General features: G+C 40.8%; 1 protein-coding gene across 31 annotated transcripts in view; it reads right to left on the bottom strand.

The window, feature by feature from the left end:
• The window catches only part of NEB (nebulin), a 216,213-nt gene that overhangs the window by 55,513 nt on the left and 144,317 nt on the right, over positions 1–16,383 (bottom strand). For all 31 annotated transcript variants that reach the window (XM_082395693.1, XM_082395706.1, XM_082395682.1 and 28 more), the window contains 19 exons: positions 16,156–16,260; positions 15,921–16,025; positions 15,426–15,533; positions 14,507–14,614; positions 14,292–14,405; positions 13,646–13,843; positions 13,151–13,255; positions 12,348–12,452; positions 12,146–12,250; positions 8,764–8,871; positions 6,447–6,560; positions 5,933–6,130; positions 5,493–5,597; positions 4,751–4,855; positions 3,801–3,908; positions 2,614–2,721; positions 1,330–1,437; positions 708–812; positions 500–604 (listed from right to left, as the gene is read on the bottom strand). In XM_082395693.1, coding sequence (XP_082251819.1) covers positions 500–604; positions 708–812; positions 1,330–1,437; positions 2,614–2,721; positions 3,801–3,908; positions 4,751–4,855; positions 5,493–5,597; positions 5,933–6,130; positions 6,447–6,560; positions 8,764–8,871; positions 12,146–12,250; positions 12,348–12,452; positions 13,151–13,255; positions 13,646–13,843; positions 14,292–14,405; positions 14,507–14,614; positions 15,426–15,533; positions 15,921–16,025; positions 16,156–16,260 — 2,217 coding nt within the window. The remainder of the gene's footprint in view (positions 1–499; positions 605–707; positions 813–1,329; positions 1,438–2,613; positions 2,722–3,800; positions 3,909–4,750; positions 4,856–5,492; positions 5,598–5,932; positions 6,131–6,446; positions 6,561–8,763; positions 8,872–12,145; positions 12,251–12,347; positions 12,453–13,150; positions 13,256–13,645; positions 13,844–14,291; positions 14,406–14,506; positions 14,615–15,425; positions 15,534–15,920; positions 16,026–16,155; positions 16,261–16,383) is intronic.

Below are 16,383 nucleotides of genomic sequence, written 5' to 3'. Positions count from 1 at the left end.
GAAGTCCCATAGGTTTTTAAAATTTAAATTGCTAACCCTGAACTGAGAAGAAGATATGGCTATTATTTTATTATTATATGGATGAAAAATACCATAGATTAAATGGAGTGGTATTTTATGAGAAGTAAACATTCAAGGAGAAAAAAAAAATTTCAGCAGGAAGTAGCTAAAGTGGGTGGGAGCAGGGGTGAGTAGGAGAAAGATACTAAACATGACCTGGACAGAGGCCACTTGGAGTGAGGTGTTGGTAATGATTTGGTGTTGAATGTAGAATGGTGGTCAGCCATTCTTGTATCTCCCAAGTGGTCCTCTTACTACTATTTCCATAGCTGGAGAAATGTGGGGTCTTGCTTCCACACTGCTTTACCTCCAAGTTCTACACTCAGTTTAGAAGTTTACTCAATGCAAAAGGCTGCTCAAAGACTGGCTGGCTTACATGCTGAGAGCAAGCCTGCCTCTTGGTAAGAGTCTTCCAGAAAGACCCGTATGAGATGCTTACATCACTGGTGATGTCTCCCACGTAGCGGCAATGGAGCACGTGGGGTGTGTATGGCAGAGAGATCATGTGGCCTTGCATCTTGAAGAAGTCTGATTTGTAAATCAACTACAGGGAAAAAAATGCCCATAAACACATAAATTAGAGACTGAATGGTTGACATTCATCCCTGGGTTCCATGGTCTCCCCCCTCTCCTAAGAAAATACCCACCTCGCTGACAGCCTCTTGTGTCTTCCTGACTTGGCGGATTTCAGGTGTGTCGGGAGTTGTGTGGATCTTGTCTTTCAGTTTGTGGTACAACTGTCGATACAGTCTCTACATTGGAGGGAAAACCATTCCAGATGGTTAGTGTAGGATGATGAGGGCATCTATACACTAATCAACAATCAAATATTGTACATATTTAAAGAGCCATGAGAAGTGAGATTAAGGATACAGAAAATGATTGAAATTAGAAAAAATAGAAAGTGATATTTTGTTTGGGTGAAGAATTTTGAGCACAGTCTTTCCACTTTCTATCAGATAGTTTATGTAGAAAACCAGGTTCATGAGTCAGACTAACATGCAACCTTACTAAAGATTTTTGAATACAAATGTCAAAAGAAGGAATTAATTTGCATTATAATCTATGGATGGGGTGGGTCTCTACAATGGCATTACCAAAATAAAAGAAACATTGCCACAGGATATCAGTATCAAAATGGTGACAAAAAGGATCTCCTTATTCCTTGTTGATGTGTAAGTTTATAGCTGAAATACAATGAATTCTTAATGCATTTCAAACAAAGCCAAGGTCTTTGAAACTCCTCCACAGAATTAACATTTACAGTACCTCACTGGTAACGTTGTTGACCCTTCGGACATTGACAAATGGGACGTCATTGGGTCCAAGGGTATACCCATTTGCCTTCATGTGTTCATAAACTTCTTTGTACTTGAACTGCAGAAGCAAAGTGAGAATGAGATCACTGATGGGTGAACAGAGAGTAAGCATCACATTTCTTAAATGGAAAAGGGCTGTCGCTTTCATCTGAAAATTACTCTCTAAGCATTAAGTATGAAAAAAAGTCATTGACAAAATTTTTGTAATAATCTGAGTCTTGAAAATTATTTGTTGGCTAATAAAGCCAGGTCCAGAAAGGAATACAACTTAGGGTTGCCTAGATTAAATCTGTTTGTAAGTAGGTATGCAAAATGCAAGAAAAACCTGTATTTTTAGTCCCAATATGGCTAGGAAATTAAGAAATGCAAAGCAGAAACAAGAGACTAATTGTAAGACTGATGGATGAATGGCCTTATAGACTATTTAAAAAATGATGTTAGATGATTAAATCTGTGACTCTGCTTTGGAAACCATATTATTGGGCCACAGACTATGGGACTTTGCTGGTCAGCAGGTTTGATTCCCAGGACTCTGGAGGGCAATGCGGAATGAAGAGCTCATTCTTCAGCTGATGGTTGGTTTGTGGGTATGACCTGAAGGCCAGAGTCACTGGGATAGCCTACGTTTCTTCAGGCCTTATTCACCAAGTCCGAACCTGACACTAGTGGGAAAGGTTGGTATCAGAGCTAATGCCTGGGCAATGCTCTCAGGTAGTGAGAGTCTAACTACCCCTCTGAGATTTCTATGAAATGGGCACAGAGGGTAAGTAGTGAGGCACATATCAGAGCCTTTCCTTTCAAAGGAACACGCGGGGATGTTGTATCTTCTGCAATGAAATGTTGCAGAAGGAAGACAACACTATCGCTACACAGCAGTAGTGCATGTATGAAGTTGCATTTCCAGTAGATGGCTTGGGATAGTTCAGGATGCTTCTGTGCTAAGGCCAAAAGAAGTAGAGGCATCATGGCAGCCATGATCCCTGAGCCAAGGTAACTGAGTGATGCAGATACAACCCCATGAAAATCCTACGCTAACCCACTGGGCTACCCAGGCACTGCCAAATTGCCGGAGCAGCACCCCTAGAAAACACACCGTCTCCCCTTCCCTGCTCCCATCATCGTATCATGTTGAAACTTCAGGGTGTGATTAGGGGGATGAGAATAGAATATTAACAAATATAAGCGTTCCCCTTCCCACTTTAAGCCCCATCTTAATGAAGAGGAGACCACTCACATAGCTGCTCATGTATTGGGTGTCCTTGGTGTGTTTGAAGTGAGGGGTGTCAACCGGAAGCCTATATCCAGTGGGCAGGGAGTGCAGGCCAGCTCTTCGGTACAGATTCTGCCAGGATAAAGAAGAGCAGGTTAAATGAGAGCTACATCAAATGACTGATCTAAGTTAAACAAGTCAGATCCAGGTTTTCAATTTGATACTTAGTGTACTTACACTCACTGAATTGATTTCAAGAAGAAATTAACTAAATTCTAAGAGCCAAGCAATGAATCCAATTACTCTTAACATATTGCTTTCAAAAAAAGAGCAATGAGTGAAGGGGTTTATAGAAAATAATTCTTCTGTGTCTCTAAACATATGCCTGGTTGACTGCATGGCAACCAGCAAGAATTTGGGAAAAGTAAATAGGCAGCTGGTGCCAACTCTGTGGTTAACCCCACCCTTAGCTGATATTCATGCCATCACCAATCCCCGAGATAGCCGTAATTATACGATGCCTCTTTGGAAGCCCCCAGGGCCCCATAAATACAGTGTCTTGATCTTAGGCTGTCAGGTCGGGAGGCTCTTATTCCTGGCAGAAGGAGGAAAGGAGTTTCTATCTGCGATTTGAAATAGTCTGTCTCTCAGGGGCGCTAAAGGAGTAAGAATAGTATTTAAAATATTAAAAACCAAATTACGTTTAACATTCAGTATAGGATAGTAGCATGAAAGGTGAGACCAAAGTAGCACCACCAGATAACAAAGAACAGGGATATTAAATACATGAGTGGAATCTAGTTTCCTTCTCTTCTGAATTCCAACAGCAATTTCTAGCTTTCTCTCTTATTGTACTGAATAAAGAGTCTTTTATGATTATATGCCTTGTCTTTGTCATCTTGTCTTGGATTTTAAGCTTTTTGAGAGCAGAGATAGTAGACTGACCCTGTTCTATGTAACTTCTATGCAAGCCTTGCTCCAAAAATGCCCACTGCTTGCTCTCAGCCAAGAGGGAAGACAAGCAGTGCACTGTTTTTTGTTTTGTTTTGTTTAGCTCATGTGAACGAAACAGCCTTTACAATTTACAAGGTCAGGATGTAAATTGTAAAGGCTGAGGATGCCCAAGCCAAGGCCACTTCTACAGAGGCCTGGCCCTCGTCAGCTGAGTCCTGGATTTCTGCTGGGCACTCTGTCCAGATCTCATTTCTCACCTCACTCTGGAGCTTGTGTGCATGAAGGGCCCGGTCCAGATCCACAGTTTTTGTGGTTGGAGCCACTTTGCCTCTGACGCTGTGCATGTAGTCATGGTGGTAGACGGCCTGGGTGCAGAGAGAAGCAGAGTGAGCTGAGTGGACTACGGCAGCAGGGTTAGAAAGAAGCAAAGTAAACACAAACCCAAGTCTCCTATTATAAAAAAATAATAGCCTGCTCCCCTTTGCCTTGAGAACTCTATCTCATATACTGTGCTTTGTCCACCAGGACCACAGCCAGGGTATGGACCCCACACTGAAAAATCAGTGGAAGAGTCAGCTCAGGCATAAGAAGAGGAAGAGTGGGCATTTTACCACTACCTATTCCAAAAGAATAAGTTTTCACGTCCTGACTCATTGGTGGGATTTAATATTTGCTTATGAACCTTTGGGGTTAATAAAAAAAGACGGGCAGCCTGCTCTGTGTCACTGTGCCATTACGGGGGGTGCGTGCTATCCACTTCCTAGTCATCCGCATAAGGATGCTGAGGCTTGGGGGATTAAGAGCTTCTCTCAAGCCTCACCGATTATGCGTGGTAGAGGCCACATCTGTAACTGCAGAGACCTTCCCCTCCTCATCTTACCACAGTGAGCACTAATGTATTAGAAGGCTGATACTACGAGGCATAAACCGTTGCTTACAACACAAGGATACAAAAGCAACCTTGGAAGCTCTAAAACACCATGGATTTCATAGATTTGGATCACTTACAAGGCCACCCCAGGAAACCGATGGAACATATCAGGTTTTAGGAAATAAGAGCAGACTCTTAAGTACTTTCTAAGGCACCAACTCTGGTTTCCCATTGAGAAAAGGCCTGGCCTTGCCCTACTTTGGTTTTTCCCACTTCTGCTGGAGCAGTGGCCCTGTCTTTACTCTCCCAGCAGTAACTTTCCCAGTGGGCGCTTACGTCACTTAGTTGTTTCCCACTTTGGACAGCCTGAACGTAGATGGGAGTGTCAGTAACCAGCTTGTAGTTATTCCTTGTTTTCTGCGCGTGAGCTTTGTACTTGATCTGCCGAAAGGAAGAAAAGAAGCCTGTGTTAGACCATTCATTATATTAGAAATTGCTGGTTTTCACGGAGGGTTTGGTTGCTTTTAACTCATGGTATTTACATACATTAGCCCTTATTCAACAGACTAACATGCACTTGAATTTTATAACAATCGGCGTAATCAATGCTTACAGTCACATGGATCTTTTTGAGTCTTCTAGGAGGCTTGACAACTGCTTTCCTAGGAATGTTTAAGCTTTCTTACTGAAATCTTGATTACAGTATGATTTTGCCTAGCTAATCCTCTTTACAAATAGACCCTGTCTATGGCATCAAAGACTCCTAACAAATGAGTTTTTTCTCATAATGAGGATTATGTGTGCATTAATATATCCAAAATAGTTCAGGAGGTGGTGAGAAGAGCCAGGGGTCCCTTCTCCACCAGAGGACAAGGGGACGGCTCATCTGCATTGTTTGCACTCCTGAGAAATGGGTGCTCTGCTCCTCAGCATCTTCTTCCAGCTCAGCCATCCTCAACACCACTTGAGACGCAGCTGGGTGTGACAATGTCTATACTTTACATACTCTCCCCTTGACCCTAGACTACACAGAGAAGGAAACATACTTTAAAGAGCTAAAAAAACAAGGCAAACTCACATCATCGCGTAGATCGTAAGCATGCTTGGCATGGAGAATCTCAGGAGTGTCCCAGACGTAGCAACCGGTGCCTTTCAGCCAGTTGAGATCATCTTTGTACACAATCTAGGGGATTGCATCAGATGGAGGGGGTCAGAAAAAGAAAACTTTACTGTAACTTTAACACCAAAGACATGGACACCCTCTGGACCCAGGATGACCTTGTGGAATGAAAAGCAAGACATTATGCCCTGAGGCCCTGGGTGTCCTGGAGACATCGGCATAGAGAGCCCTGCTTCCAAGGATGGCTCCGAATCCCTGACAGACCTATGGGTGTACAGAAAAGCAATACTGGAAGAGGGCTGAGCTGAAGAACCAGGTGAAGAACCAGTGAGTCAGTCTCTCTTCAGGGTGGGCGTATGGGCCTGGGGAGGGGAGATCTTCAAAAGCAATGGGCTTACGTTGCTGATCTCGTCTGTGACCTTCCTGACGTGACTGTTGACTTGCAAGTTAGGGTGGCAAGTCCACTCGTGGAGGTGAAGGCGGTAATCGATCTCACTGACTTTCTTCTGAGAATCCTTAGCGGTAACCATCTCTACCATGTCGGGCACCATGTGGATTTTCATCTTGTTCTTCTCATAAACAGATCTGTACAGGCGCTGTGAAGATAACGTAACATGCCAGTTACACAGGGAATTACGCAAGGAATCATGGCGATACGTGCCTTTCTTAGACACCAGAGAGGTCAGGGGAACCAATTTACAGCAGTTGGTTGGGGGCAGGGTGGGGACTGGAAGTTTCTGACACTTTCTACAGATTCATGGCGGTGGGGGAAGCAGTATGGGCTGAAAGAACACTTAGCTTCCTCACACGTGCATGGTCAATGCCATACGCGTTGTTGAACAGAACATGTTCTGATTTATAGTTCATGGCTCCGTTACTTGACTTTTGAAGCCAGCCTTTGGGGTCACTTACATCGATGTTAAACTTGCCAACTCGGAGGCACCGTGCTGTGTTCAGATCATCTTCAACACTTTTGGGTAAAGTATAAAGAGCTTTGAACTTTTCATATTCTTCCCGATATTTGCTCTATAGAGAGAAAATACAAAGGAAGAAACACAGTTTTGAAGAGTAATGGATCTGGATTGTTAAAAACGCATGAGACTTAACAGAAGGACCCGACTCTAAGATGGGCCACCTTGGGGTCAGCACTTCTCTGAGCTTGTTTCCTTTTCCATGCCCACAGGCAGAGGTGGCACAGTGCCTGCCTCCAGATTACCTGAGGATTAGAGCAGACTGTGTGTAAACGTTCTTTAGGTACCGGTTTTAAAACCCTTGTACCAATACTGGTACTTCTACTGTTACCACAACTACTTTTAAAGATTATGTAATTTTTAAATGATCTCTTTTGTGATATTGGTTTTGTTTTTCTTAACCATAAGTGAAAGATAAAATTGTACACAGGAATTTCTTTGTTTTTTAATAACCGACAAGCCTGATGCTTAAGAGACTCAATCCTTGAATTTCAGTTTCTACAAGGTTTTCCAAAAATACAGTGCAACTAACTTCTGTGGGAAAACCAGTGTCTAGTTCTTAAGCCATATTGCCTATTAATTAATGCTTCATGATTTCATGAATTAGGAAGTAAGGCCCTTACAGAGGCTAAGATCCAATCTCCTAGCACATGATAAAATAACAATTCTCTCACAACTCAGAGACCCACATCTCAGTAAAAAAAAAAAAAAAAGAAAGGAAAGATGGGAGTATATATGTATATATATACAGAACTCCAGTAAAGCCCTTCACTGACTGGAAACTAAACAAAATTCCCATCAGAATTTTCCGTAACATTAGTTCACATACTCCTTACATCTAAGCTATTCTTCAATTATAAAGAAGATAGTATTCTGTGACTTTTTTCATGACTAAAGGAAGAAGTCTTTGCTGAACTTTCTGAATCCTATCTACAAAAATTCTCTTCCCAAATGAAAAGCTTGCTCCTTTGGGCTAGTCTGTTTGCAATCTTCCAAATAGAGTTGGCTCTGGGAAAAATCATACAGATTTAATTTTTCCTGTGGGTAAAAATTAAATTAATTCCATATATTGTCTAACAAAGTCTTTTTCTAAACTATGACTCTCTAGGCCCATTAAACAGTAGTGAAATCAGTTTCCTGGGTCATTAGCATTTAAGTGAAGAGAATAGAATTGAAAGACCAGGATGCACTGCCTTTAGTGTAGCGATAAGTACTCTTCTGTAAAATGCTTATATCAGAAGGCACTCACAAAAACTTCAGTTGTGTGTGTGTGTGTGTGTGTGTGTGTGTGTGTGTGTGTGTGTTGACTTGCAGTACAAAATAAATCTCTCAGTGTGGGTCATGGTCAAAAAAAAGATTTGAGAAATACTGGTCTAAAGTGTTACATAAAATGTTCATAATTAAGAAGTAAAAGTCTCTAATAGAAAAAAAAAAAGTCTCTAATAGAAGTAAAGTTTCTGAAAGAGAATTAGGCTTATTAGAACTGCAGTGAAGGTTATAGGGAATTTTACAACAAAAAGTTTTACTTAAGAACATATTAGGCATAAAGGGTTAAAAGTGCTAAGATTTTATACTATACTATATTTAAACAGCTCACGTGATTTAGGATTTTTTAAAAAATTACGTCTATACCTAAGAAAAGTTCTGTTTTTAAAAAACTGAATTTCAAGATTTTTAAATTTTTATATTTCATAGTGATAAAGATAATGATTTACTTTTAAATCATGTATTTGGGTCTGGTGCAATAACTAGTTACCACATTCACTGTTTTTTTTTTAAGGGTACAATTTATTTATTTTTTATTTTTTTAATTAATTTTTATTGAAGTATAGTTGATTTACAATGTTGTGTTAGTTTCTGCTGTACATCACTGGTTTATTTTTTATAGCAATGTCCACATAATTCTATTGGAAAAGAGTATTTTGTATGGCATATTATGTCCTCTACCTATTCCCATTCCTGGCTAAAATAGAGTGTATCCATCCATGTCATTTTCAGGCAGGCAGCCTAAAAGGTCACATCGCTGTCCTTCATGTAAGTGTCTGTGACTCTCTCTGGACTTCAGGGCCCTTGAGAGGAAGCATAAGTGCACAGACTCTGTGATGACCAAGTGTCTGGAATTATTTGCTGGTGTGCCCCTTTGCAAATGCTGGGGGTCCTTCTGGGCAACACAGGAATCAGCCAGAAACATTTCGGAAGTGGAGGGCAGGGAAGGGTAAAGGGCGGTGGGAAGGTTATCATATCTGTACTTGACTTACATGGCTGGCCAGATGCTTCTGGTTCTTGACGTGTGTCAGGGACACGGTGTTGGAAGGCAGGGTATAGCTGGTGGCTTTCACTTTATCCCAGGCCTCCTTGTACAGGTTCTATAGGGGTTAAAAATCTTCTTGTGAACACAGAAAAATGCAATCTGGCTAGCTTCCAGCAGCGGATTTTTCCTCTGCTTTTGTCCTGCTCAGACACTTCCTAGCAATCCCCAGATCTTCTCACTCTGTAGGAGCCAAGTACTCCTAAGTGAATAACGGGTTTAATGTCATGACCATAATTTCAGAGTCCATTATTTTGTTCTCTACCATAGCACTTATTCACAGTTTGACAGTTATCAGAGGCTTCAATGCCATATTCATTCCCTCATAGGTCTAGGATTCCTGGAGGATGAAAACCACTAACATTAAAATATATATGAATATATATATATATTTAAAAAGATTTAAAAAATGTTTGTTTCCACTTCTAGGTATTTATTTACCCAGGAGAAATAAAAAGTTATGAACACACAGAACCTATATGCAAATGTGTATAGCAGCTTTATTCATAATTGTCAAAAACTGGAAACAACTCAGATGTCCTTCAGCTGTGAAAGGAAAAACAAACTGTGGTTTGGAATATTGTTTTTGCTATAAAAAGGATAAACTACTGATTTAGGCAGCAATGTGCGTAATACATAAATGCATTTTGCTAAGAGAAAGAAGCCAGACCTAACGGCTACATATCATATACTGTGATCACATTTACGTGACACTCTGGAAAAGGTAAAACTATAGGGACAGAAAACAGCTCTGTGGATGCCAGGGGAGAGGAGAGGGGCAGCAAAGGGACAATGTGGAGGTAATACAGAATTTTTCTGTATCTTGACTATAATGGTGAAAACTCTATGACTCTATGCATTTGTCATAAGCCATAGTACTACATACCACAGAGTGGAATTTAATGTATGCAAATTAGAACAACCAACCAAAGAATCAGTCAGAATGGGGGAGGGGACTAAAATGGAATACAAACTGTAGCAAATAAATCTGATTGCAATACAAATGTATGATAAGACTACAGTGAAGGAAGTGGCGAAGAAAACAACTGACTTAAGTAAATTTGGAAAATGGTAACTTGACTGGATACTCTAAGGCTATAGGCAAATATAACCGCACACAAAATACCCTACTCTAGGGCTTCCCTGGGGGCGCAGTGGTTAAGAATCCGCCTGCCAATGCAGGGGACACGGGTTTGACCCCTGGTCCGGGAAGATCCCACATGCCGCGAAGCAACTAAGCCCGTGCGCCACAACTACTGAGCCTGTGCTCTAGAGCTCACGGGCCACAACTACTGAGCCCACGTGCCACAACTACTGAAGCCCGCGCGCCTAGAGCCCCTGCTCCGCAACAAGAGAAGCCACCACAATGAGAAGCCCGTGCACCACAACGAAGGGCAGACCCTGCTCTCCGCAACTAGAGAAAGCCCACACGTAGCAACAAAGACCCAATGCAGCCAAAAATAAATAAACAAAATAAATAAATTTATTTAAAAAAAATACCCTACTCTAGTTAGTAAATTTGTTTCTCACAGGCATGTGTTAGAAATTCTGAAAACACTTTATGTGGATACAAGGGTTGCACAAATAAGTAGATATATCATAGATAATGAGAGCCAGGCTTTTCACTGGAAAGGAAATAGAAAGTCACAAGTTGGAAAAATAAGTTACACATAAGGAAAGGGTGAAGGATAGAATGAACCTTGTGGTGCTGAACTGCATTGAAGGTATCAGTATGAACCCATGGTTTTAAAATATAGATACAGTTAGGTAAGTATAGAAATAGATACAGATATGTATGCATACATGGGTTAGTATACATGCATAGATTTCTAAGCTCTGCCCACTTAGAGGGCCTAGGAACAATGACATCCTAGTAGTAATGAGCACACTTAGTGCTTAAATCTTGGTTCAAAATACCGTTCTCCAATAAAATAAACTGGGATTTCTTGGAGAGGTGGTTGATTCCAGGTCTGGAACAGAGAAAATACAGATGAGCCTGGAACATCCTGTGGTGCCAAGCAGTAAGGAAGTGTTCAAAAAACACAGTGATTGGGTGTATCAAGGGGACACAGGAGTCACCCTGAAAGAGCTCCCCATAGCAAAGCTGAAACCATTTGAGCAACAAAATAAGTAACAATAACATTAGACTCTACCATAGAATAAAATAAATACCCATGAGCCAACACTGATATAAATAAATATGTAAACAAACCAACAGCGGAGAAGGAACAGCTCTTCCTTACAGAAGAATTCCAGTTAATAAATGGATATAGAAGAAAAAAGGGAAAGAGAAAATCACTAGTAGGCATATTCCACAGTAATAATTCTTGCAGGCAACTCCATCAATGGATGCTAAAACATACGAGAGAAAGTATAAGGACAAACAGGATATTTGCATAGTCCCAAAGGATCTCCTCCAAGATATTTATTAATAACAAAGGTAAAACTAGTAACTTTACAGTGGAGCATCTCGGCAGAGAGCAACAGTGATCAAGGTCATCACAAGTTATTGACATTGTGTACCACCTGCTATGGTGTGCTGAGAAGGGTGCCTCAATTCTGTGTTACTTTTGCAAAAAAAAAGAAAAGGGCATACCTTTAATCTAATCATGAGAAAACATCAGATAAGCCCAAATTGAGGAACATTCTACAAAATAACTGGCTAGTATTCTTCAAAAGTGTCAAGATCAGAAAAAGACAAGGAAAGATTGAGAAATTATCAGATTAGAAGAGACTAAGGAGTCACGACAACAAAATGCAATGTGGGATCCTGGATTGGCATCTGGAACAGAAAAGCAGGTTAGTGGAAAAACTGGTGAAGTCTGGATAAAGCCTATAATTAACATTGTAACAATGTTAATTGCTTAGTTTTGATAGTTGTACTATAGAGAAAAGTATGAGGAAATTCTCTGTACTATTTTTGCAGTGCTTCTGTAAATCTAAAATTATTTCAAAATGAAGTTTAAAAATGTAACCAATTCAGAGGCAGGAAAAAAAGTGTGCCTCTGTTGGTCTGTAAGTCACTGGCCAAGGGAGAAGCCACGGAAAAACAAGTCTAGGGTCAACAAAGAAGAGCTTCAACAGTACCTGTCTGCAATAAGGAAGAAGTTGGTGAATTTGTGTCAACTGCATGAAATAGAACAATATTCAAATCGGGGCTGATTTACTTGTAACCATGAGGACTTACAAGATAAAGTAGGAATTTAAAGGTCCGGGAAAAAGATTGGAAAGACCTTTGGGGGTAAGGTTGTCTGTCCCTTTTCATCTCTTATTGTCTATAAAGGTGAAAAAGGTAACTCAAATACAGAGAAAAGAAAAAGAACTCAACTCACACTGCTATACAGATCCTTCAGATTCTTGGTTCTGTCATAATCCACCGTTTCTAGAACTGTCGTATATTTGTCTTTAATCTGATGATAATTTTCTTTATATTTCACCTACAGACAAAAAGGATGGGTTATTCTTTTCTATTGTTTGACAATGTGTAAAGACAATAACGGCTTGTCCTGGGAGAGAAGTACAAGGAAGACGCACCTCACTGGCATTAATGCCGCTTTGAAGAGCAGTCACGTAAAGCGGTGTATCTGTGACCAGGTTATAATTTTTTAGATTTTCTTTACCTGCTGCCGTGTATTGTATCTGTGAAGAAAAAGAAAAGTCACTGAAAATGGTAAAATGCAGGTCTTCCATCAGCTTTAGCAGTTTGTGCCTACTTAGATGTACCTTTATTTCTGGATTTCTGCTTTAATCCTAACAGAGGATACGTTGTACAGTTTGAGACTTTGCATGGCTGTCAAAACTAAGTTTCTCTTGACCAAGAGTGGAGTCTAGATCTTTGCCACGTCCCTTCTTCCTTGTGTTGTTTTTCCATGCCTATACTCCATCCCTGACAGCAGCCCCTCAATTTCAACATTCCATTAGTCTGCCCTATCCAAGCTGAATTTCTGCTGGGAAATTTCCCAAATGTCTACTTTTTACTTCAAGACTTAACTATTTATGGTCAAAGTATGCATGTGCATTCTACTCCCTGCCAGTTAACCCGATCAACTAAGGTGTAGATGCTTGAGAGTAGTTCACTCTGAAACACCTCCCAGATAACTTTCTGCTGTAAATGTCTATAGCCTTAAATCACAGGAGAGACCCAAACTGAGGAAGGCCAGCACCAGAACAGGCCACCAGAGAGGTTTTATTGGGCAGGGGCCTTTGGTTCCCTTAGATCATGCACTGTCAAAGCTGCTTTCTCTGGGGCACAGGGACAGCCTTGCTATCACTCCCCTGAGAGCACCATGGAGCCCATCAATCCACAGTGAGCTAGTCCCTCTAAGAAGATGGCTCACCTGACTCTGGAGGTCATATGATTTCTTGGCATGGAGGATCTGGGGTGTATCCCAAACGTAGCATCCAATGCCTTTCAGCCAATTCAAGTCACTTTTATACACATTCTGCAAGAAAGAAGAAACTGTGAAAGGTGACAGGTACTAACTGAATTTACAATCGAGCATTTGATAATTTCCTATCAGCCCTTGGCTGTGCTTAGTACTTAGCAGTCATAGGGTGGGTTTCTCAACACCTGGAAGGTCTTTAATGCCCTGGCCTAAAGAAGTTTAGGAAGAGAGCAACAGCTAAGTTTTAGTCTAGTGTCGAACAGATAAAATATTTAACATAGGTGCCTCATTGCTCCAAGGGGATCCTTACACCAAAAAAGGTTACTCATGCCACTTTGTATGGAAAAGCAGCAGGGTTTAGGAATACAGGGACAATTAGAGCATGGGGCCCCAGGCAGGGCTGGGTGAAGCCTGTAACTTAGTCAACCTGCGGAAAGGACATCATACATCACTCAAGATCTCCTGCGCGTTTTGGACCCGAATAACATTGGGTTCTTCTGGAAGAGATGTCCAGTGGTGGAAGTAGTGTCGGTACTCCAGGTCACTGAGGATGTACTGGCACCTTTTAGCCAGCACATGATTCATCATATCATTGGGGATATGAACATTTGCTTTGGTGTCCTCATAATGTCTTCTGTAGTTCAACTAAAGAATAATATATTTTTGAAGACAAAAATAAGAAAGGAATTAAATGTAAATTATTCTGATCAATCTCTTTTAGAGTCTTATTTTCAACATAGATCAACACCTTTAGAATAGACTAAGGTTAAAAAAATGACACTTGAATATACTCTTCTTCTTTAAAAATTTCCCATCCTTTTATAACACAGGGTGAAGAGTGACTTTATTTTCTCCTTTTTCCAAATACAGAGCCCTCACTGTGTTTGGAGGAGGCAGGAGGGAAAGGGTGAAAACTCACAGCCATCAGAGGTGCACAGGGCTCACTGGCAGGGGCGGGGGACAGTCTCAAGACTGGCTCATTCCTCACCATCCCACCCCCCAGCTAATCTTGAACCAAAGGGCAGATTATAAACAGGCAGACTAGTATTACACTTAAGTGTGCAGATCCTCTGTTACAGTGAACTTTGCTTACCGCACTCCTCATCTTTTGGAAATCCAGACTGTGAACCACGTTGGGGAACTCACTGATTTCTTTTCCAGCCAGGTAGTGACCCTTCAGCTTCTCATAGGTCTCTTTGTATTTAAGCTGTGAAATAGGTGCAACATTGAAAATCACTGGGACTTTCTAACCAGCCCTTTGTGGCTGGAAAGACTCTCAAACTTATGAAAGGAAAAAGTCCTACTGACCTCACTGTTCACAAAGTCGGCATGCTTGGCTCCAACAATGGGAATATAGCGTTCGTCCAAGGTGTAGCCATAGGCCTTGGTTCCCTCCCACGCTCCTTTATACAGTATCTAGGACAAAGAAAGTTGTATCAACAAAAGTTTGCATTCAACTTCTTTCAGATGCCACTCGAAAGAAAATGGTAAAGTCAACGTAAACTACTCATGTTTAAAGGCAAGGGTTAAATCTTCATTAACAGCTGTTAGTGTGCGTACCTAAGAACAGGGCAGAGTCTTTGGGCTTGTTGCAAATTAAATCTACAGACCCTGAGGCATTTTATAACAGAGTTTAACTGTATTTACAGTTCTAATAAAAGTGAAAACAAATTTGCACACAGAGAGAGAATCACCAAAGATGGCTTCCCATTCGGCATATACACATATATGCTACACACACATCACCTTTAGATTAGCTGAATTAAAATTTGGAGGGCAAGTCCACCACTTGTTGGCTGGAGATATATGTACATGATTGCTAAAGAGGGACCAGCCTTTCCTCTCTTCTCTCTGTTGGTAGTTGCTTGGTCCTACGTGCGCCCAGAAGTGACATAGCTTGTTAGGTTAACTTGTTAGGTTATTGTCTCTCTCTTTATTTGAATGTCTCCCTCACTTACAGGGGCTCCTGGAGGGTTTGTCTCATTGATCTTTAGCTCCTCAGTGCCTCTCACAGGGCCTGGCACATCACAGGGGCTCAAACAACACCAGCTGGATAAACACTATTTGCCCTGAGTAATACGCTACTTCTAATAAACAAGACTAAATACAACAAAAACAATAGTTCTCCTTATAAGTTCAGTTGCTCACAAAATCAGCCAAGAATGTGAATACTGACAAGAGCTTAAAATTTGGAACTGAGTTGTATGTCACATAAAATGGAACTTACGGTACTGTAGAGTTTTCCCATGTCTTTGGAATGGGTGATATATGGTGTATCTGGAGAAAAGGTATACTTGCCCTTTATTAATTTATTAAATGTTTCTTTATATTTTACCTGAGGGGAGAAAACAAAACAAAACCTTTGATTATTCTAAATGTATATTTAAAGTTTCACAAGATCTACCTAGCAAGAGATCTACCTAGTAGATAATAATTAGTCTACATTTAGAGATTAACCAACTGGTTAAATTTCACTATATGATATATAATTTATATTATAACTAATATAATGGAAAGTTTTGGATAATAATTTAGATATTATCTAAAAGTGGGTACAGTATACCACCTACTAGTGACTTTTAAGACATTCTCCCCCAAAGATTTTCTTATAATTTACTCCCCATCATCTCACAAGCAGTTATCTGGAGTTACACAAGCCTGTTCAACTACAGACAACTAAGTCTCCAGTTTGTGTATCTCATTATACACAAAGCAAACTTACATCACTTTGATTGACTGAGTTAATCTTGGCCAGAACAATCTCTGGAGGATCCACCACGCTTGTAAAGTTAGGATAGTTGGCAAGAGCATCTTTCTTATATTTTATCTGCAAAGAAATAGAGACGATCAAGACAGGTGTCCCCTGGCGCCCCCCCCCAAACATGGGGATAGGTACATATCCCCACATGGCAGGTAAGGAGACCAGGCCTTATGTAAGAAGAACAGGCTTTGCTTACCTGAGTCACCATTTCCTGGTTCTTGGTAACCCTCACATGGTCTACAGAATCCAGGGGGATCCAACCAATGCCTCGGAGCCACTCCAGGTCAGCTTTGTAGACATTCTGAGGGCAGGAAGGGAGACATGATGCAGGTATAAATGACTCAGGCACAGGATGACAGGCAGCAGGTTAGAAACAATGTGTTCAGAAGCTTTTTAGGGTTTTCTCTCTAGTGGCTGTTGTCTC

This window comes from Balaenoptera borealis, assembly GCF_965194805.1.
Source record: "Balaenoptera borealis genome assembly, chromosome: 6".
In the NCBI taxonomy this organism is placed as follows: Eukaryota; Metazoa; Chordata; class Mammalia; order Artiodactyla; family Balaenopteridae; genus Balaenoptera; species Balaenoptera borealis.
Note: the sequence above shows the minus strand (reverse complement) of the source record. Positions and strands in the feature narration are given on the sequence as shown.